This window comes from Lampetra planeri, chromosome 62 (assembly GCF_965212315.1).
Source record: "Lampetra planeri chromosome 62, kcLamPlan1.2.h2, whole genome shotgun sequence".
In the NCBI taxonomy this organism is placed as follows: domain Eukaryota; kingdom Metazoa; phylum Chordata; class Hyperoartia; order Petromyzontiformes; family Petromyzontidae; genus Lampetra; species Lampetra planeri.
The window spans coordinates 586,592-610,044 of record NC_136168.1 but is presented as its reverse complement, the minus strand read 5'-3'; the positions used below and the strand labels follow the sequence as shown (position 1 = coordinate 610,044).

The window sequence follows — 23,453 nt, the reverse complement described above, 5'->3', positions numbered from 1 at the left end:
GAACAAGGCCAGTGTTAGACCAGAGAACAAGGCCAGTGTTAGACCAGAGAACAAGGCCAGTGTTAGACCAGAGAACAAGGCCAGTGTTAGACCAGAGAACAAGGCCAGTGTTAGACCAGAGAACAAGGCCAGTGTTAGACCAGAGAACAAGGCCAGAGTTAGACCAGAGAACAAGGCCAGTGTTAGACCAGAGAACAAGGCCAGTGTTAGACCAGAGAACAACGCCAGTCTTAGACCAGAGAACAATGCCAGTGTTAGACCAGAGAACAAGGCCAGTGTTAGACCAGAGAACAAGGCCAGAGTTAGACCAGAGAACAAGGCCAGTGTTAGACCAGAGAACAAGGCCAGTGTTAGACCAGAGAACAAGGCCAGTGTTAGACCAGAGAACAAGGCCAGTGTTAGACCAGAGAACAAGGCCAGTGTTAGACCAGAGAACAAGGCCAGTGTTAGACCAGAGAACAAGGCCAGTGTTAGACCAGAGAACAAGGCCAGTGTTAGACCAGAGAACAAGGCCAGTGTTAGACCAGAGAACAAGGCCAGTGTTAGACTAGAGAACAACGCCAGTGTTAGACCAGAGAACAAGGCCAGTGTTAGACCAGAGAACAACGCCAGTGAGAACAACGCCAGTGTTAGACTAGAGAACAAGGCCAGTGTTAGACCAGAGAACAACGCCAGTGTTAGACCAGAGAACAAGGCCAGTGTTAGACCAGAGAACAGCACCAGTGTTAGACCAGAGAACAACGCCAGTGTTAGACCAGAGAACATGGCCAGTGTTAGACCAGAGAACAAGGCCAGTGTTAGACCAGAGAACAAGGCCAGTGTTAGACCAGAGAACAAGGCCAGTGTTAGACCAGAGAACAAGGCCAGTGTTAGACTAGAGAACAAGGCCAGTGTTAGACCAGAGAACAAGGCCAGTGTTAGACCAGAGAACAACGCCAGTGTTAGACCAGAGAACAGCATCAAAAGACTGCCAAAATAAGGTCCCATAGACACCGCTCACTCGTCACTAATCACTCACTCCTTACCCACTTCTCCTCCCTCACTCACCCACTTACCCACTCCCTCCCTCACTCCCTCACTCACCCAGTCCCCCACTCCCCCACTCACCCACCCACTCACCCACCCACTCCCTCACTCACCCACTCCCTCACTCGCCCAGTCCCTCACTCACCCAGTCCCTCACTCACCTCCCTCACTCACATAGTCCCTCACTCACCTACTCACTCACCCACTCACCCACTCTCTCACTCACCCACTCCCTCACTCACCCACCCACCCACTCCCTCACTCACCCACCCACTCCCTCACCCACCCACTCCCTCACCCACCCACTCCCTCACTCACCCACCCACTCCCTCACTCACCCAGTCCCTCACTCACCCACTCCCTCACTCACCCACTCCCTCACTCACTCACCCACTCACCCACTCCCTCACTCACTCAGTCCCTCACTCACTCACCCACCCACTCACTCACCCACCCACTCACCCACCCACTCACCCACCCACTCACTCACCCACTCACTCACCCACCCACCCACTCCGTCACTCACTCTCTTACTCACTCACCCATTCACTCACCCAGTCCCTCACTTACTCACCCAGCCCCTCACTTACTCACCCCCCCCCACTCCCTCACCCCCCACCCCCCTCACCCCCTCACCCCCTCACTCCCTCAACCCCTCACTCCCTCAACCCCTCACTCCCTCAACCCCTCACCCCCTCACTCCCTCAACCCCTCACCCCCTCACTCCCTCACTCACCCAACCCCCCACTCACCCACCCCCCCACTCCCTCACCCCCCCACTCCCTCACCCCCCCACTCCCTCACCCCCTCACCCCCCTCACTCACTCACTCACTCCCTCACCCCCCCACTCCCTCACCCCCTCACTCCCTCACCCCCTCACTCACCCACCCCCTCACTCACTCACCCACCCCCTCACTCACTCACCCCCTCACTCACCCACCCCCTCACTCCCTCACCCCCCCACTCACTCACCCACCCCCTCACTCCCTCACCCCCCCACTCACTCACTCACTCACCCACCCCCTCACTCACTCACCCACCCCCTCACTCACTCACCCACCCCCTCACTCACTCACCCACCCCCTCACTCACTCACCCCCCCACTCACTCACCCACCCCCTCACTCCCTCACCCCCCCACTCACTCACTCACTCACCCACCCCCTCACTCACTCACCCACCCCCTCACTCACTCACCCACCCCCTCACTCACTCACCCACCCCCTCACTCACTCACCCACCCCCCCCACTCCCTCACCCCCTCACCCCCCCACTCCCCCACCCCCCACTCCCCCACTCCCTCATCCCCTCACTCCCTCACCCCCTCACTCACCCATCCCCTCACTCACCCATCCCCTCACTCCCTCACCCCCTCACTCCCTCACCCCCTCACTTACCCACCCCCTCACTCACCCACCCACTCACTCACCCACCCACTCACTCACCCACCCACTCACCCACCCACTCACTCACCCACTCACTCACTCACCCACCCACCCACTCCGTCACTCACTCTCTTACTCACTCACTCACCCATTCACTCACCCAGTCCCTCACTTACTCACCCCCCCCACTCCCTCACCCCCACCCCCTCACCCCCTCACTCCCTCACCCCCACCCCCTCACCCCCTCACTCCCTCACCCCCTCACTCCCTCAACCCCTCACTCCCTCAACCCCTCACCCCCTCACCCCCTCACTCCCTCACTCACCCACCCCCCCACTCACCCACCCCCCCACTCACCCACCCCCCCACTCACCCACCCCCCCACTCCCTCACCCGCTCACTCCCTCACCCCCCCACTCCCTCACCCCCTCACCCCCTCACTCACCCACCCCCTCACTCACTCACTCACCCACCCCCTCACTCACCCCACTCACCCACCCTCACCCACCCCCTCACCCACACCCCCCACCACCCCACCACTCACTCACCCACCCCCCACACACCCACACCCCACCCCCTCACTCACTCACCCACCCCCTCACTCACTCACCCCCACCCCCCACTCACTCACCCCACCCCCCCACACCTCACCCCACCCCCCACCCACTCACCCACACCACCCCCCCCCCACCACACACTCACCCACCCCCTCACTCACTCACCCACCCCCCTCACTCACTCACCCACCCCCTCACTCACTCACCCACCCCCCCCTCACACACTCACCCACCCCCTCACTCACTCACCCACCCCCACCACCCACCCCTCACTCACCCACCCCCTCACTCACTCACCCACCCCCCTCACTCACTCACCCACCCCCTCACTCACTCACCCACCCCCTCACTCACTCACCCACCCCCCTCACTCACTCACCCACCCCCCCCACTCCCTCACCCCCCCACTCACTCACTCACCCACCCCCTCACTCACTCACCCACCCCCTCACTCACTCACTCACCCACCCCCTCACTCACTCACCCACCCCCCCCACTCCCTCACCCCCCCACTCCCCCACTCCCTCACCCCCTCACTCACCCATCCCCTCACTCACCCATCCCCTCACTCCCTCACCCCCCCACTCCCTCACCCCCCCACTCACCCACCCCCCCCACTCCCCCACTCCCTCATCCCCTCACTCCCTCACCCCCTCACTCACCCATCCCCTCACTCACCCATCCCCTCACTCCCTCACCCCCTCACTTACCCACCCCCTCACTTACCCACCCACTCACTCACCCACCCACTCACTCACCCACCCACTCACCCACCCCCTCACTCACCCACCCACTCACTCACCCACCCACTCACTCACCCACCCACTCACCCACCCACTCACTCACCCACCCACCCACTCCGTCACTCACTCTCTTACTCACTCACTCACCCATTCACTCACCCAGTCCCTCACTTACTCACCCAGCCCCTCACTTACTCACCCCCCCCACTCCCTCACCCCCACCCCCTCACCCCCTCACTCCCTCACCCCCTCACCCCCTCACTCCCTCAACCCCTCACCCCCTCACCCCCTCACTCCCTCAACCCCTCACCCCCTCAACCCCTCACCCCCTCACTCCCTCACTCACCCACCCCCCCACTCACCCACCCCCCCACTCACCCACCCCCCCACTCCCTCACCCGCTCACTCCCTCACCCCCCCACTCCCTCACCCCCTCACTCCCTCACCCCCTCACTCACCCACCCCCTCACTCACTCACCCACCCCCTCACTCACTCACTCACCCACCCCCTCACCCACTCACCCACCCCCTCACTCACTCACCCACCCCCTCACTCACTCACCCACCCCCTCACTCACTCACCCACCCCCTCACTCACTCACCCACCCCCTCACTCACTCACCCACCCCCTCACTCACTCACCCACCCCCTCACTCACTCACCCACCCCCTCACTCACCCACCCCCTCACTCACTCACCCACCCCCTCACTCACTCACCCACCCCCTCACTCACTCACTCACCCACCCCCTCACCCACTCACCCACCCCCTCACTCACTCACCCACCCCCTCACTCACTCACCCACCCCCTCACTCACTCACCCACCCCCTCACTCACTCACCCACCCCCTCACTCACTCACCCACCCCCTCACTCACTCACCCACCCCCTCACTCACTCACCCACCCCCTCACTCACTCACCCACCCCCTCACTCACTCACCCACCCCCCCACTCCCTCACCCCCCCACTCACTCACTCACCCACCCCCCCCACTCCCTCACCCCCTCACTCACTCACTCACCCACCCCCTCACTCACCCACCCACCCCCTCACTCACCCACTCACCTACCCACCCCCTCACTCACTCACCCACCCCCTCACTCACTCACCCACCCCCTCACTCACTCACCCACCCCCTCACTCACCCACCCACCACTCACCCACCCCCTCACTCACTCACCCACCCCGTCACTCACTCACCCACCCCCTCACTCACTCACCCACCCCCTCACTCACTCACCCACCCCCTCACTCACCCACCCACCCCCTCACTCACCCACCCACCCCCTCACTCACCCACTTACCCACTCACCTACCCACCCCCTCACTCACTCACCCACACCTCACTCACCCACCCACCACTCACCCACCCCCTCACTTACTCACCCACCCCCTCACTCACCTACCCACCCACCCCCTCATGCACCCACCTACCCACCCCCTCACCCACTCATCCACCTACCCACCCCCTCACCCACTCACCCACCTACCCACCCACTCACCCACCTACCCACCTCCTCACCCACTCACCCACCCCCTCACTCACCCACCCACCCCCTCACTCACCCACTCACCTACCCACCCCCTCACTCACTCACCCACCCCCTCACCCACTCACCCACCACTCACCAGAAGAGGCCGTTGAGCGCCAGCCCCAGTGCGGCGCTGCGGCCGGGCCGCTCCCACACGAGCGCGCCCTGGGCCGCCCGCAGCGCCGCCTCGTAGGGGCCCAGCGCGGCGTGCAGCCTGCGCTCCGTGGGCGACAAGGCCGCCGCCTCCTCCTCCTCGTCTCCTCTCTCAGCCTCCTCGTCGGCTCCTCTTTCCTCGATTCTTCGTCTCTCTCCTGGCCCCGCCTCGGCCGCGACGGACATTCTGAACCGACGTTTTGTGCTGTCGCAGCGGGGGGTGACGACGGTCGTAGTGGGAGGCTGCTTCGCTCTGCTTGCTGCGTGCGCGCTGCGACTCCGCTCTTTGGGCGCTCTCCGTGTGCTGCTGTAGTTCAGTGTGATGCTGTGGTTCACAGTGTTCTGCTGTAGTTCTCCGTGTACTGTTGTAGTTATGTGTGCTGCTGTAGTTCACTCTGTGCTGCTGTAGTTCACAGTGTGCTGCTGTAGTTATCCGTGTGCTGCTGTAGTTCAGTGTACTGCTGTAGTTATCTGTGTGCTGATGTAGTTATCTGTGTGCTGCTGTAGTTATCTGTGTGCTGCTGTAGTTATCCGTGTGCTGCTGTAGTTATCCGTGTGCTGCTGTAGTTATCCGTGTGCTGCTGTAGTTATCCGTGTGCTGCTGTGGTTATCCGTGTGCTGCTGTAGTTATCCGTGTGCTGCTGGCAATCATGCTGTTGTTAACGGGGCGCCTCGCAATGCGCTTCTGGGCAGTGCTTGTGTTTGTTTATTTATTTATCATCTCGGAGTTAAAGGACCCCCCAGGAACGTCACGGCAGGGGGCGTGGTGATGCCCGGGCTGGCGCGTCACGGGCCACCACCTCCCCCTCCACAACCATCGTCATAACCATCACCTCGACCATTATCATCTCTGCCATCATCAACACCTTCTCTACCATCACCATCAATGTCTATCATCACCACCTTCTCTACTATCAGCATCATCTCTGCAATCATCATCACCTTCTCTACCATCATCTCTACCATTATATCTACCATGAACACTACCTTCTCTACCATCATCTTTTCCATCATCATCATCATCACCTTTTCTACCATCACCATCATCTGTGCCATCATCATCACCTCTACCATCACAATCATCTCTGCCATTAACATCTAATCTAATAAACGTTGGTGTCTTCTACAAATGAAAGCACATAACTCGCATTTTAGTAACCATTGTCTTACCTTTATGTGATGGATATGCCTCTTTTTTTGTGAGCAAAGTTCCGTGAAGTGAGGTGTAATCTTGATCATCTTTAGCCTCAGGTCAGGTTCAGCATTTATCCTGCTTCTGTATTTAGACTTGAGGGTGGCAAGTGATGAAAACCCCAATACCTAATACAGGGCCGGATTACGGTTCTTGTAGGCCCTAGGCACTTCTCTATCGTCGACCTTCGGTGATAACTTTCTACAGTTGGTACTGCTGCCCATGTTACTACCGCCGCTGCGAGGTCTCACAACATCTGGCTATAAAGAGTCGTGCACGAAAGAGGAAACCATTTGCTGATTAAACTGGCACTGATTTCAGTGTGGACAATCTGTGAGGGCTGTCGCTCACCTCCCCGCTCCCCGTGAGCCTGCAGGGCGCGATGTTCACCCCCTCCACTCCCCCCTCCTCCTCGGCCACTTCTCGCCGGGCCCCTGCTGATCGGGTGATCGCCCCCCCACCCCCGCACCAGCGCCCTCTCTAAGGGACATGGCTAAGTGGCTGGCTCACCACCGCCCGGAGTTATCCCACACACTCCCACGTACACCACCACTAATGCGGATGTGGCTGCGTGCACGCGCGCCCGTGCAGGCGCTCGTTGCACACAAAGGCACTCCCCGCGGTTCAGCCCTAATCCACGGTGTACCACTACTAATGCTACACGAAAAAGGGGATGGCTGCGACAGGACCCTGGGTGCACGCCTCCCATTAAGGCTATTTTTACTATGTAAACGCGCTGTGTAAACATGCACACGAGCGCAAGCACGTGCACGCGACGGTGGCTCTGTGTGCTGCAGTACACGCGCCTCGCGCACACTCAAATCACTGGCAAGGCGCTGTAGACGCGCGTCTTACACACACGCGAAACCCCGCGTAAACCGTAGCGGTCGTAGAGATGGTAATCTACGCGCAAACGGCGGGGAGTGGATTTAGCGCACCCCGACCCCCACCTTAATCACTCACGCGGCGCAGCAGGCACGCGTTTTTTACACACCTCGCGAAAACCCACATAACCAGTGGCGGTCGTATAGATGGTAATAGATGCGCACCTCACACACAAACCCCGCGCCGACACCCTGCAGCCCCGCGCTCGCTCTCACGCACCCCGCACACAGTCGTTCCACTCCAAAAATCACAGACACCACGCCGAAGTTCACCCACACACACAGAAATCACACTATACTGATCTTCTGAACTGAAGTTTATTAATGGCGCGTCTAAAGAAAACCCTGTGCGGCCCAGAGTAAATATTCTACGAGCAGCACCTAGCCTATACCCTATTGAATCCCTGGGTGTACCCCCATTCTACTTCTCACCTCGCAGACGCACTCACGGTGTCGCACGGACGCTGTGGGAGTCGGAGGGATGATGATCCGAGAGGTCTCTGCCTGGGGTCGAGTCGTAGCGGCACTCGCTAGCGTCTCTCGGATGCTGCGAGTGGCTGGGAGTCGGACCGGGCGGCTGAACGGCTGGAGAACTCTTTAACGCTTTTTCGTTCCCTCCATTTATGCCCTCGGAATCCGACGATCCAGGGTCACGTGGTGTTACCCTGCGTGGCCAATCGGGCGCCTACCTTTTGATTTTAAACCGATGCCCCGCCCCTACCTGGAGCATTGCTTTCTATTACGCCTCGATTCATTGTCTGCGCACCCGTCCTCCCCACCCCGGACTCAAACGGTTTGATCGGGGTGGCCATCCTGCGGAATACACATCTGCAGTGGGTCTAGGAATTTCCCTCCCACCTCCTCGTCTGCGCTACCCGCGTAAGATTTCCCCCCCCCCCCGGCCCCTTCCCTGTGCTGTGTCTCATTGCGGGTAGCCCGGTGAGCTTCATCGCACCCATACAATTTTAAGCCAATTCACGGGGGCCGCAATGCAATTTGGCCTGGGGGGGGGAGGGGGGGTCGGCCAATTTCCTTTCGCTGGGAAACCGTGGGACATCCCCGCTAGGGGCCCCTCGGGTAAAAACCGATGGTACCAGGTGACCCCCCGACAAGACCCTACGTGGGTGTGTGTGTGTTTAGTGGTCCGGCAAAACAACCCCCTACCTCCTCGCGGTGCCGGATGGGCAACACTGTCGTGGACAGTGCTGTGGGGGGAGGGCCAATGCCCATTGGCCCTCCCCCCTCATGGCGTCTGTGTCCACCACAGTGGCTAAACGAGGGCTCTGGACAGGTGCGAGGGGCTGGTAACCCCACCTTCAATTCATTACCACGAAACTACGAATTCAACATAAATATGTAACTAATAAGCTTGTGCCGGAGGCCCCGGGGGACAGGCATCTATGACGTTTTCTGGCCAAACCCAAATTGGCGGAGCCAGGAGATTGAATCATCACCCTCGGGGCTCCTCCAGAAACAACGAAAAGCCACTACGGATGGCCACGTGGAATGTTCGAATGCTGACTGAGGAGGAGAGGCTGCCACTCATTTGTCGGGAGCTGGACCGGTACCGCCTGGATCTCTGTGGCATTCAGGAGGTCCGGTGGACCGGTTCTGTCTCCTTCCACCATGAGGGGTGGACAGTCCTCTACTCGGGGCAGGGGACTGCCAAACAACAGTGTGTGGCTCTTCTTCTAAACAAAAGAATGAAGGGGGCGTGGGAGCTTGGCGGTGAGGTGTGGGAACCTGTAAGCCCCAGGATACTTTGGGCTCGTGTTCCCACCAACCGGAGGCGAGGAGTGGTGGTCGTGGTTACTTATGCCCCCACCGAAGACGAACATCCGTGGAGTCAGATGCCTTCTATGACCTCCTGTCACAGGTGCTGGCTAAATTGGCCACTCGGGACAGAGTCATCTTGTTGGGTGACTTCAATGCCCAAGCTGGTCATGATGCTGGCACCTGGTCTGGAGTGATTGGAAGGCATGGGCCAGATCAGCTCAATAACAACGGTAGGAGGCTGCTAGATTTTTGTGCAGCCCATGGGCTTGTAATTACCAACACACTCTTCCGGCATCGGCACATCCACACAACATCATGGATGCATGCCGGGTCCAAGCAAGAACATCTGCTGGACTACATAGTGACGGACCAGCGGATGCGAGCCCATGTCCCTGACACCAGGACCTACCGTGGAGCTGATCTGCCCTCTGACCATCGACTAGTCATCTGTAAGATGCGCCTGCCATTCTTCCACTCCGGTGGTGGGTGTACACCCAGGATCCCATTCCAACCAAAAGTGGCCTGATCTCAGCTGATGAAAGTTGCAAGCGAGAATTTCATCATCGCATGCAGCTGGGGTTGGCATCGTCCCCCACTCCTCCTGATGTCGAGGGTAAATGGGCGACGTTTAGGACTGTGACTAATGCAGCTGCAATGGCTGCTTTTGGTACGCGGTCCAGACCTCCCCAGAAACCCTGGCTGACAGGAGATGTTCAGGATAGTTGAGAAAAAGCGACAGGCCCACTCTCATCGGCTACAGCATCCCACGTCAGAGAGGTTCGGAGAGCCGTATGGCGCTGCAAGGATGGGTGGTGGTCGCGGGTTGCTGAGGAGATGGAGTCTGCCTCAGTGGCCCGCGATCACAAATCACCATTTAACTCCAAAAAAGTAACCTGCAGCGCCATACCTATTACCATCATTAGGTGAAAAAACGGTGATCCAATCTCCGATCCCCAGGAACAGGTTTGCAGATTTGATGAGCATTTCTGTGAGGTCCTGGGGGAGGGGAAATCCCTCAGCCAGGAAAACATCATGGCACAAAGTGAGGATAACCCTGCTGAGGCTGCGGTGCCTAAAATATTGGAAGAAGTCACCCCCTGTGAGTGGCTGGCTGAGGTGCCATTGTTAAGGAAGTACTGAAGGCGATCCGGAGTCTGAGACCAGGAAAGGCACCAAGCAGAGATGATCTCCCAAGCGAAATGCTGAGGGAGGGTGGCGTTTGTGCACAGACTGCCCTATATGACATCATAACAACAGTCTGGACCACTGGACGGGTTCCGCAGGATTGTAAGGATGCCCTGGTGGTCCCCCTCTTTAAGAAGGGGGACCGCACAGACTGTAACAACTAGAGGGGCATCTCACTCCTCAGTGTGCCGGGAAAGGTCCTGGCAAGGATTATTCAACATCGCCTTGCTAGGCACGTTGAGGAGAGGCTTGCGGAGTCCCAATGCGGTTTCAGGAAAGGGCTGTCCTGCACAGATGCAATATTTTCTGTCCGTCTGCTACAGCAGAGGTGTAGGGAATTCCAACAAGACCTACATCTCTGCTTTATTGACTTGGTCAAGGCCTATGATACCATCAGTAGGCCTGGGCTCTGGGTTGTTCTTCGTGCTTTCGGAGTCCCTGACCCTCTGCTCACGATCATTAAGGACCTTCATGATGGTGAGCGGGCCTGGGTAAAACTACGTGGCCGGGAGTCAGAGCCTTTCCCTGTACACCTTGGTGTGTGACAGGGATGTCCGCTGGCTCCCACATTATTTAACATCTATTTTGACCACGTAGTTCGTGAAGCCTTCAATAGCTGTACCGGGGGAATTTCCATTTGGTACAGATATAATGGGAGGCTGATCGATGCCCGGGTGCGATCAAGGGATGGCTCCCTATTGGTTATGTATGCCGATGATTTGGTAATAGCTGCTCATTCAGAGGAGGAGTTGGAGATGCTGCTGCTGAGACTGGAGAGTGCCACTAAGAGGTGGGGCCTTACCATCAGCCCCACCAAAACTAAGCACCTGCCTAGGTATTTTGTACAATCGGACACTCCACCCCCACAACTCCCAATCGGTGATGGGGCAGTAGTGGTGAATATGGAGATTTTCCCATACCTGGGCATTGTGCTTATGGCCGGCTCCAGTTTAACAGCAGAGGTCTCACTCCGAATCAGTCGAGCGGCAATATCTTTTCATCAGTTGCGTAACGCTGTGTGGAAGCTACCTGGTCTGTCGCTCCGCATGAAGCTTCAGGTCTTCTCGGCCACAGTCATTCCCTTCCGTCTCTACGCTTGCGAAACGTGGACCCCCCTAATGGAGCATCTTCGCCAGTTGGAAACATTTAGGCTGGCCTGCCAACGATCCATCCTGGGTTTAACCAGGCTGGATTGTGTGAGGAGCTCACAAATCCTTGAAAGATCTGGGCAAAGTCCCATTGGTGAGCTCCTTCGGCAGGCAAGGCTGCGTTGGCTGGGTCATGTAGCTCGCATGCCCAGCCACCGCATGCCTAAACAGCTTTTGTTCGACCGGATTGAGGGGGCTAAACGGGCGCGGCACGGGCTAGAGAAGAGATGGAGTGATGTGGTACAGGAGGACGTGGAGCTGAGTGGACTTGCCGATGACTGGTACCAGCGGTGTCAAGATCGGCCTCTGTGGAGGAGGCTCGTGAAGGACGCTACTGGGCAGTTGGAGGCAGTCGCCCTCCAACAACAACGGAGGGAGGAGGAGCGACGCTCACAACAATGAGCGGAGCACCGGGTGGCTAAAGCACAGCAAGTTGGTACAGTAGGGGGCACAGGTGGTGCATCAGCCAGTCATCTCAGTCATCTCAGTCAGTCGACCCGTGGCACCTGGGTCTGCCCCGTGACCTCCTGCCAGCGGGCGTTCGACACTTCACGTAGCCTCAAGGTGCACATGGCCTGGCACAAGCGTCGTGGTGACATCACCGTCACTTAGTGGCGAATGGCGGTTGTTGTTGTTGTTGTTAATGGGGGTGTGCGTGCGTTCGTGTGGAGGGGTGCGAGGGGATGGCGGCTCCGGCAGAGTTGCTCCGTTGCTGTGGCACCACAAATCCTAATGACAGATTCCATATCCAATGTTTATATCGCATCATGGATCGACTTATTGTAGAGATGGAAAAAACGTGAAATGCATATGCCAGATTTTATTGTAATACATTCCATTGATATAGCACTTTTCATCAAGAACCTCAAAGTGCTGTACAGGACACAGCAGCAGCAGACACTCAGCATAAAAATAATGATATTGCAAATACACCTTAAGAAACCATTTACTAAATGAACTAAGAGTTAAATAAGCGGAAGCATATAAATAGGTTTGAAGACGCGTTTTAAAAATGTCCACAGACTCAGAGATCCTGATATCTCGTGAAAGAGCATTCCATAGGCTGATCGATTCAGTTTCCTTGTAGATAGATCACTGTCCACAGAAGGGCCAATGCCTTGCTTGCTGCAAATCCATCAGATCTTGAAAAACAATTCACTGATGAACTACTGTTGTTCCTGCATTCATATGCAGATAAATATGTTATTCCCCAATAGTGTGTAGCTTCTTTGTTTTGGCCACTCGAAGACTGGCACGGTATGAAGCTTGCAGGGCCTTTACATTTGTGGTGGTCATTATTGACACACATGCGCCACAACCAGGGGGAGGGGTAGAAACCGGTCCGGACCGGTCGGGCCAACGGCGGTTGGAACCCCTCTGAGGGGAGGGGGCTGGCAGGAGCTACGATCCCCCAGAACCCTGCCCCTCAGGGAGAAAGATTACAGTCCCTGAAAGCGCGGGAGAGTCCGTCTCAAGCCGAAGCCAGAAGCCGCCTGAAGAAGAAGAAGACCCTGGATCCCAAGCCGCCGACGTCCTTCTAAGGGCCGGGGCTCAGTGCTGTGCCAGTGGTCATGGGGTTAGGACCCTGAGGTTCCCTCGGCCTGATGCCCTTGTGAGGGCCAGGTCCGGACGGGCCAGTGGTCAGGGACCCACCGGGCCACAGGTGGGTCAGCCTCCCCTAGGTTTAGCTAGCCAGAGGGCTGGAGTAGGGAGAGTTGTAGGTACGATAGCACGGAGGCTGTACCTCCCCAGGTTGTGGGTGAAAGGGGCCATTACCCCTTTGTGTTAGGGATTAGTGTAAACTGTTTGGTGAAATAAAGCATGTTGCCTCTACGAAGACTCCGTCTCCCTCCAAGAACATTACAACTGGTGACAGAAGTGGCCAAGAACTTCGCCTACATGGAGACCAGACAGAAGGCGCTTACCAGGGCTCCGGACAAGAAGGCCGATGCCGACGCTACTCCGGAGGCGGGGGCGCCATTCCCGGGGGATGGGCCCGCAGCGGCGGGCTCGCAATTTCCGGGCCCTTCAGGGAGCTCGCCACCGTCGGGATCGGCGATCCAGTCGGCACACGCTCGGCTGGCCGATCTCCTGCATGCCGCTGCCTCCATCCTCGACGAGCTCACGCTGGGTGGAGCAGTGGTTGCGGGTGGGGGGCCAGGCCGGAGGTCGGGTGCCGTTCCCACTGAAACGCGAGGGATTCCCGCGCAAAATTTTGATGTCTCTACCGGGTACGACGTCATTTCCGCCCGGGGATACGTCACTGCCGCCGGGAACGCCGCAGCCGGGAGCGACGTCACTTCTGTCGGGGGTTTCACCACTTTCTGTGGAAATGACGTCAACTGCCCCGGAAGTCACGTGCCCCAGGGGGCGCGCGTCACTTCCGGCCTTGCCGCAATCCTACCCGAGGCTGCCGCGTCATCGGAGATGCGACCGCCGCTTCTGGCGGACATTTTGTCGTCCGACGGCCCTACAAACGCCACGCTGGGGGCGCAGCTCGCCTCAGGGGGGGACTACATCCCTGGCCTGCAACAGCGCTTGCCGTCTCTACAAGTCTTCGCGGCTAAGGGCGGAGACTGGGCAGCTTTTGCCCGACGATTTGTGGCAAATGCTGAAACGGCAAGGTGGACTGCGGACATTGCTCTTTGAGCTTTGCCTTCCGCACTGGACGACATCGCTCTGGCTACATTCCTCCTCATCCCACGGAAGGCTCGCTCCATGCTACAGGATTCCCTCGTTTGGATGGCTTTGGTGTACGGGCCCCCATCGAAAACCAGGCATCGCTTCGCAAGCCGGAGGAGGGAGGCTGACGAGATCCCTCTCGCCTACCAGAGCGCGCTGATGGCGCTGGCTCAAGCGGCCTACCCTCGGATGGACGATGTGGGACTTGACACCATTGTGCTTGAGAAGATGTTGCTGCTGGCTCGTGAGTTGCGAATCACCATTCACATCAAGGACGAGGTGAATCTCTCCTCACTGCGGGCTACTCACTAGCTACACACGGAGCTGCTCCTCCAGCGGGACGGGCAGGTGGCGGCGTATGCCACGCACACCGCTGCGCAGGAGAACGAGGTCCTGGACAACCAGGCCTTTGCATCACAGCACGCCGCAAGCTGGAGAGCGACCGACCGGCCTCGCCAGGATGAGCCTCGGCGGAGACACGGTTCCCCGCGAGCATGGGCCCGCGTCACGTGCTACAACTGCGGTTAGCAAGGTCATCTGTCATCGGGCTTCCCAGCTCATCGACACCGCGCTCCGGGTCGGCCACCGTCGTCCCCCCGCACGCCTGCCGCCCCACGGGAACTGCAGGTAAGTCACGACATCTCACGCATTCGGTCCCTGCCCTCATCTCACACTCCTTGTTTCCATGTGCCGCTCCGTCGCGTTGGGTCGAGTGGTCAGGGCCTGGATAGCGTTGATGTTCGGCAGCCACTCCGACCAGTTCAGTGGTCGGAGTTGGCCCACAGGGTTGTCGCAGCGGCTACAGGCTCTTCCGTTATCATCGGCGCCATCGAGGGAGTTGAATTTCGGTTGCTGGTTGATACGGGCGCTTCGGCAACCATAATTTCTGACCTCATTTACAATGTGCTGTCCCAGAGGTGTCAGGCGCTCGCCCCGGTTTCCATCCCTTGCTTGGCAGCAAATGGATGTTCCTTGGGAATAATTAGTCAGATAACGGCACAAATTTGTATTGGCAATATTAAATTAACGGGTCCCATTTTGGTTTCAGAGACCCTTGCCGTTCCCTGTTTGCTGGGCACAGATTTCCTCGGCAAAATGGCCATTAAAATTTTGATCAACAAAGGCTGCATTGAGCTCCCATCGGGCCGCCGGATGTCGTTCCTGCCCTCACCCACCCGGCTACGCACGGCTTGCGTGACCGTTCCGGCGATGGCGTCCCAAACCGTTCGGATTCCGCCGGGCGCGCAAATGTTGATTCCGCTTCGGTTGCGGAAACCGCTCGGGTCGGAGACAATGTCGGGTTTTTTGCTGGCTCCTTCCAACATGGCCGTACGGGGATTGGAGCTGGTGGGAGCACAAACACTTGTGCCTGCTGATGGACAACCCTTCATTCAGGTGCTGAATGCAGGGTTGCGGACAAAGGTCGTGCACCAGGGGGCTGTGATTGCTCATGCATCACTGCCACTCCACACTGACTCCATCGTGGCTCATGTGGATGGTACGCCTCGATCCGAGGCGCATTCTGACACCGATGATGGTTGGATGTATTCTCTCTGTTCGGGGGCTGAAAATCTTCCCAAGTCCCAACGATTGCGATTGCGTATGCTACTCCGTGAATTCGCCGATGTTTTTAGCAAGCACAAATTTTATATCGGGTGCACTAATCTATTGAACCACCACATTGATACGGGCGATTCCGTTCCCATTCGGCAGAATCCGTTTCGGTTGAGCCCGGCAGAGAAAGAACATGTCAGTGAATGACATGCTGGCCGCGGACATTGTGGCTCCTTCCAACAGCCCATGGGGTGCACCGATTGTGCTCGTGAAGAAACATGATGGAAGTTTGCGATTTTGTGTGGATTTTCAAAAACTAAACAAAATTTCGCTGGCGGACGCGTATCCGCTTCCTCGCATGGACGAGTCGCTGGATGCCTTGGCGGGGGCGCGGTACTTTTCCACCTTGGACCTCTTATCCGGATTTTGGCAACTGCCCTTGGATGAGGCATCTAAACCAAAGACCACGTTCCGCACGCCACAGGGCCTTTTTCAATTTAATCGGTTGCCCATGGGCTTGCACTCAGCCCCGGCGACATTCCAGCGGTTAATGGAGCTGGTCCTCGCTGGGCTGCAGTGGGACTCATGCCTCATCTATCTGGATGATGTGATTATTTTCAGTCGTACGTTCGAGGAACACTTGGAGAGATTGAGGGCTGTATTTGTCAGGATGCGGACCGCTAACCTTAAATTCAAGCCCCAGAAGTGTTTTCTATTGCGGGAATCGGTGCAGTACCTCGGGCACATTGTCAGCCGTACGGGCATAGCCACCGACCCCGCGAAAACTGATTGTGTAAGGACGTGGCCGACGCCTACGTCTGTGGGGGAGGTCCGCAGCTTCATAGGCTTCGCGTCCTATTACCGCCGGTTCATTGAGGGTTTTGCGACAATAGCAAAACCTCTTCATGCTTTAACAGCTAAGGGGGCCAAGTTCCACTGGGGGGATGCAGAGGACGGGGCATTCAAGGCGCTTCGCGATGCCCTTGTTGGTGCCCCTCCCTTGTGCTACCCTGATTTCACCTTGCCCTTCATCCTGGACACTGACGCCAGCAATACTGGCATTGGCGCAGTGCTCTCGCAAGTCGTGGACGGCGTCGAACGCGTCGTCGCCTATGGCAGTAGGGTGCTGTCCCCAGCGGAGCAGCGCTATTGCGTTACCCGCCGTGAACTGCTCGCTATTGTTGTTTTTATACAACAGTATCGTCCGTACCTGTACGGCAGGCATTTTACGGTTCGTTCTGATCATGCGGCACTGCAGTATGCGCTAAAAATAGACCAGCCATCCGGCCAGTTGTCACGATGGCTCGAGGTCCTACAGGACTACGCGTTCACAGTAATCTACCGGAAAGGCACGCGCCATTCGAACGCTGATGGCCTATCGCGCCTTCCCCCGGGGGACGGCTGTGTGTGCTTTATGGGCTCTGGGAGGTGCAAGTCGGCCACGGTGGCTACACCTGCTTCTTCCATTGCGGCGGCGGCAGGGGTTGTCGACGCGGAGCCTGTGTCTATTGCCGACTCGCATGATTTGGTCGCTCGCGACTCACTGCTCGACCTGCCTCTGGATGAATGGGGACGGTTTCAGATGGAGGACGCCTCCCTCCTTAGGTTACGCCGTCGTGCCGAACGGGCTGGCAATTGCCAGGAGGGTATTGGAGCTGTCGTTTTGTGTGATGGTCTCATGTCCTGGGACGCCAGCTCTCGTCGTTATAAAATCGTTGTATCCACCGCTCTGCGGGGCAGGGCCGTGTGGGCAGCGCACGAACGCCTCTTGCATTTGGGTATTCACAAAACGCTCGTCACACTGCAATTGGATTTTTTTTGGCCGGGAATGGCGCGTGATGTCGCCGATCTGTTGAACAGTTGCACGCAGTGTGCGCGGCGGAAACACCCGGCTAGGGCGGCCTGCCCGCCCCTTCAGTCAATTCGGGTGTCCCGGGTCAACGAGCTGGTGGCACTTGACATCCTGGGTCCCTTCCCTGTCACCGCTCGGGGTAATAAGTACCTACTGGTTGGGGTTGAGTATTCCACCCGCTGGTCCATGGCCTGGCCCCTCCCCAACCAGTCGGTGGCAGCCATTGTGGAGGCATTTCTCCAGGGCTATGTCCTGGATAAGGGTGCCCCGGAACGAATGCTGACCGACCAGGAAAAAAACTTCTCATCTAACCTTCTGCGGGAGGTCTGTGACCTTCTGTGTACGCAGAAGGTGCGAACTTTCCCCTACCACCCGCAAACCGATGGTATGGTCGAGCGCCTGCACCGGACTATTACTTCTATGTTGTGCCATCAGGTGGATGAGGCACAGCTGGATTGGGACCTGCGTATACCTGGAGTTCTGGCCGCATATCGATTGGCACCTCATGCGGCCACGGGTTATTCGCCCTTCTAATTGATGTACGGCAGGGACGTTGACCCCCCCATGGATGTGCAATTGCAGGTCAAGGTGACTGCGTCATGCTCGAAGCTGTCCGACCACATTCAATTTAACATTCAGAAGTTGGTTGAGGCGTGAGTGGCCGCGAAGGAAAATTCCGGGGCGAGGCAACGGGCGAACAATCGTTTGTATGATTGCCGGGTTTCGGTACACAAATGGTCCATAGGGGATAGGGCGTGGCTGCACTGTCCCCAGGTACCACTGGCAACATCATCTAAATTGCTCAGGCCCTGGCGGGGTCCGGTGGACATTGTTCGGGTCGTTCGGGACCAGTGTGTTCGGGTCGCGTGCGGACGGCGCTCGTGGTACGTTCACCCGTCGCGCCTGAAACCCTACGTCGCACCGCGCACTCATACATCATCTTCATCTCGCAGGGGCTGTTCGCGTGATGTGTCCGACATGCCGGGGGAGGGTGCTCCTGATCCTTGTGTTGCTCCGCACCCTCCTGCCACTCCTTTGGATGTTGCAGGTGTGAGTCCACCAAGGGTGGCCACACCGAAGGATCGGGGAGCTGCCCGACCGCCCGGCCTGCAGGAAGACGGCTCACGGGCACTGTCCCCTGCCTCCAGTGATGTGCCGGACGCCCGTCGTCAGGCCCCTCCCGACCCTCCACCGGGGATGCTGGACTCTTACGATGGACCCGCCACACGGACTCGCTCGAAGCGTCCCTGGTTCTCCTGAGACCTGATCCGACGCACACACACCGCCCCTTCTCCCTGGGCTCCTTGCGTTCGGTCGGTGGTGTGGGCGTGAGGTTGACCCCAGGTCCTTGGTGTGGTATGTCCACAGTGTTTATATGTACAGGTGGGTTGGGGTAAATTATTGCGGGTGTTGTTGGCTTATTGTAGTTGTGCTGTTGTTGTTACTGTTGCGTTGAGGCTCACGGATTTTTTTTCTTTCCTGGTTCTTGTTGGTTGTATTATTGTCGGGGTTGTGGATTGTGTTGCAGCCGGGACGGCTGCGTGCTGTACAGGGGGGGTGATGTGGTGGTCATGATTGACACACACGCGCCACAACCAGGGGGAGGGGTAGAAACCGGTCCGGACCGGTCGGGCCAACTGCGGTTGGAACCCCTCTGAGGGGAGGGGGCTGGCAGGAGCTACGATCCCCCAGAACCCCGCCCCTCAGGGAGAAAGAGTATATAAGGCAGGTCCTTGAGAGCGCGGTGGTCCAAATGATGTTGCAGATTTACATGCTTCAAACGGTTTATTAGATAGTGCTTCATAGCGTAAACACATTGCAGTCAAGGCTTGGTTCATCTCGTTCACGAGTCCATGTGAAGCCCAAAGTAATAAATCTTGAGTCGGATTTTCATTCCGTTTTTTAGCGCTTTGCTCTTTTCATTACCGGCACTTCCACTTGTACCTTGGCACACACGGACCGGAGCTCACACCCTCTGTAGCGGTATGTCCACTTTCTCTCGTTCATATGTTCGACTTCGGACTTTTAGCTGGTTTTACTATCACTGGCTTCATTATTGTTTTCTTTTCAAATATGACATTGTCAGCCACAAATACATTTCTCGAAGTTCAACGACTGCTTCTGGACTAATTCAATTGCTGTACCTTTTTAGAAAACGCACTGAATTCGCATACAATACTTTCCACGTGACAATTGATGGAAACCAAGTTATGTGAGCTCAGAATCAGTTATCCTACGATGTGTAATAAAGTAAATAATATTGAATGTTAGTTGTATTGATTCCAACACTTTGTTAGGGGGGGGTGGAAGTTGGGGTAGGAAGGTGGGGGGGAGGAAGGTGTGGGGGGAGGAAGGTGTGGGGGTGGGGGTGGAAGGTGGGGGGAGGAAGGTGGGGGGGGGGAGGAGGTGGGAGGAAGGTGTGGGGGGAGGAAGGTGGGGGGGAGGAAGGTGGGAGGAAGGTGGGTGGAAGGTGGGGGGGGGGGTGGAAGGTGGGGGGGGAGGAAGGTGGGGGGGGGGAGGAGGTGAGGGGGGAGGAAGGTGGGGGGGGAGGAAGGTGGGGGGGGAGGTGGGGGGGGAGGAAGGTGGGGGGGGAGGAAGGGGGGGGGAAGGAAGGTGGGGGGGGAGGTGGGGGGGGAGGAAGGTGGGGGGGGAGGAAGGTGGGGGGGGAGGAAGGTGGGGGGGGGAGGAAGGTGGGGGGGGGAGGAAGGTGGGGGGGGGGAGGAAGGTGGGGGGGGAGGAAGGTGGGGGGGGGGGAGGAAGGTGGGGGGGGGGGAGGAAGGTGGGGGGGGGGAGGAAGGTGGGGGGGGGGGAGGAAGGTGGGGGGGGGGGAGGAAGGTGGGGGGGGGGAGGAAGGTGGGGGGGGGGAGGAAGGTGGGGGGGGGGAGGAAGGTGGGGGGGGGGGAGGAAGGTGGGGGGGGGGAGGAAGGTGGGGGGGGGAGGAAGGTGGGGGGGGGGAGGAAGGTGGGGGGGGTACTGTCCGCGATGATGGCTTCGAGACGCCATCTTGCTAGAGGAATGGCGGCCTCACCCAGAGGGCAACGGGGGGGGGGAGAGGCGCGCGCTCCGATGACGTCACCCCTTGCCGTACAGCTGCAGCCGCACCACCCCTTTGGCAAGGTGGCCGCCGCCGGCTCACGCAGCGCGGGCGGTGCACGGTCGCCCCATCGGGGCAACTTGGAGCTCAGCGGGGGAGCGCAGACGGCCAAGCGACGATGTCCGCGCGGCGAAGGGATGTGGCGGCCCTCCCCGTGTCGCGCTCCTTCGAGCTCCCGGCCACCGTGGTCCAGCTGGAGCCCGTGCGCGTTTGGGTGCTCAAGGCGACCCGCAAGGTAAGCCACCTTGCGGGGGCGGTGGCGGCACGGCGATGTCTTCTCTTCCCTCACTTCACCCGGGCCCCCGCTCCGTCGGCGATAGCAATGCGGGGGAGATTGGCGACGCGATGAGTGGGATTAGATGGTGTTGGTGTAGACGATGGATGATGGATGGAGATGAGCGAGGCGCTATGAGATGATGAGGGAGGTGTGTAAGGGAGCGGTGGTAATGCGCTTAGCGCGCTGCGCTCGGAACCTGACGACCCAAGTTCGATTCCCGCTCGCGGCCAACATCACCGATTATCTGAACCGGTCCTGCGGTTCTCGTCGGTCGACTGAGCCTCAAGTGAGTACCTGGTGCGGTGTTGTTAACATCGGCACTAGGGGGACAAAGGCGGCCGGGCGTGATGCTGGTCACCCACCCCCTCGTGTGCCGTACGGGACTTGATAAGTGCTACTCGCTAACATGTTAAAGTCGCAGGGGGGTCTGGTATGTGAGGAGAAGACGCGTGAGATGTTGGTGGATGTACGGGAGATGCGAGCGGTAAATGATGGAGGAGATGCGCTAGATGAAGGTGCGTGCGTGAGAAGAGTGATGCGATGGGTGAGATGAGGCATGAGACAAAACGGAATGGTGAAGGGAGATGATGAATGAGGAAGGTTCACATATGGGGAGCGGTGGCACAGTGGTCATCTCGCTGTGCAAGGAGCCCGGCGACCCGAGTTCGATTTCCACTCACGGCCAACAACACGAGTGACAGCCTCAATTGAGTACCTGGTGCGATGCGTAAACATCGCCAGGGCGTGATGCTGGCCACTCACCCCCTCGTGTGCCGTGTCGGCCTTCATAGGTGCTCGCCAACAGAACTCTCTCCAACAGTCATACGGGGAATCTTTTTATGCTGAGGAGTGAGAGGATGAAAGGAGATTGTGAGAGAGAATGAGACGAGAGACGATTTGTGAGTTCAAACAAAAAGGATGAGAGAAGTATTTTAATGAAATATGAATGATGCTCTATCCGGTGTCACTCAGAACAGCCCCGCGGCTGGTGCATAACGGACCGGCACCTTCGTTGATTTTCCTCCCCAAGCGCAACTTCCCATTGAAAGTAGTGCAGTTCATTGACCTCGCACCTCTATTTACCGAGGTCCTCAATGAGTTAAAGGCAGTAAGCAACCCAGGCCGTAATTTGTCTCATTCCCTCCCATTAAAACCTTGGGAATATTCAACTCCGTTAATTGACGCATAAACAGTAACCGGATATTTTTAGTCGCTTCAATCTCTCGTTGCGTTAATGCCCACACTGAATCAACAACTTTGAAAGTAGCTCAGGTGCAACCAGTCCCAAAACGGATGATTAATCTTGTATGAGTAACTATTGTATTGCTACGTGCCGTGGTTACTTTGCACAGTGATGGAATCCATTATCAGCGATTTAGCTTCTCCATTTCGACTTTGTACTTTCTCAGTGATCTTAGTACGGATTCAATTGAGCATGATCTACAGGTGACATGTTAACATATGTAACTCATGTTTGGAATTGATTATTTGAAAATGGTGGATAATCTATGTTTCAATCCCTTGTGAAGCACTTGGTCGTGTTTGTGTGTATGTTGAACTTCTTTCGCACCGTACGTAGCCAACCGTGCTAATCGGAGGTGCGTGGTATTGCTCACTACTTTCCAAGTAACCATCAGTTGGAGTCCAACTCTAATATGCAAGTTTGGATTTGTAGCTTTCAAACTGATAGGTCTATACAGTATATGTCATAAGTTAAAAGTAGCTTGTCTGATACCATCACAGCTAACTTTTGTATTGTGCAACCTTGGCTAGATTGTCTCCAATATATTTCTTCACTTTATTCTTGACTCATTGTCTTATACTCACAATATGATCCACTCCATCGCAGGTGACTGTGAACTTTATGCATCACTCATTTAAATCACAAGCTCAAATTAAACGTTGTATAGCAGTCGACACTGACTTGAATACGACGATTGAATTGGGTAACAAAAAACTGAGGCCAAATTACTGAACGGATCGTGCAATTCTATAAATTGGGTAGGCCAAGATTTGTCCCATTTCCGAATCTACGGGATATCCGCAAGGGGATTGCGTACATTTCCCTGGCATTGTAATGGTGGGTAGGACCAGCCTTACGTCCTAACTACATATTACAAAGATCCCCCGTGTAGCCTGTATGGGCTGTTGGGACAAGCGCTATTAGCGAGAATTAATTAATTAATCAAATTTATATAGCGCTTATCATCAATGATCTCAAAGCGCTGTACAGGACACAGCAACAGCAGACACTCAGCATAAGTAAGTGCCTGGTGCGATGTGTAAACATTTCCACTGGGGAGACAAAGATGGTCGTGTGTGGTGCTGGCCATTCACCCACTCGTGTGCCATGCCGGCCTTCATAGGTGCTCTCTAACAGCACTTGCCCTAACAGTCTGTTAAGGGTGTAA

The 23,453-nt window shown here is 57.2% G+C and overlaps 2 protein-coding genes across 4 annotated transcripts in view; one reads left to right on the top strand and one right to left on the bottom strand.

Moving 5' to 3' along the window:
* LOC144736720 (reticulophagy regulator 2-like) overlaps positions 1-6,111 on the bottom strand; it is a 43,147-nt gene extending 37,036 nt beyond the window's left edge. The window contains exon 1 of one of the 2 annotated variants that reach the window (XM_078619347.1): positions 5,343-6,111. In XM_078619347.1, coding sequence (XP_078475473.1) covers positions 5,343-5,584 — 242 coding nt within the window. In that variant the 5' untranslated portion in view covers positions 5,585-6,111. The remainder of the gene's footprint in view (positions 1-5,342) is intronic. The other variant, XM_078619346.1, reaches the window with a different exon arrangement.
* A 14,662-nt stretch (positions 6,112-20,773) lies between these two features.
* Positions 20,774-23,453, top strand: part of LOC144736639 (SWI/SNF complex subunit SMARCC2-like) — a 109,898-nt gene continuing 107,218 nt past the window's right edge. The window contains exon 1 of one of the 2 annotated variants that reach the window (XM_078619209.1): positions 20,774-21,000. In XM_078619209.1, coding sequence (XP_078475335.1) covers positions 20,884-21,000 — 117 coding nt within the window. In that variant the 5' untranslated portion in view covers positions 20,774-20,883. The remainder of the gene's footprint in view (positions 21,001-23,453) is intronic. The other variant, XM_078619207.1, reaches the window with a different exon arrangement.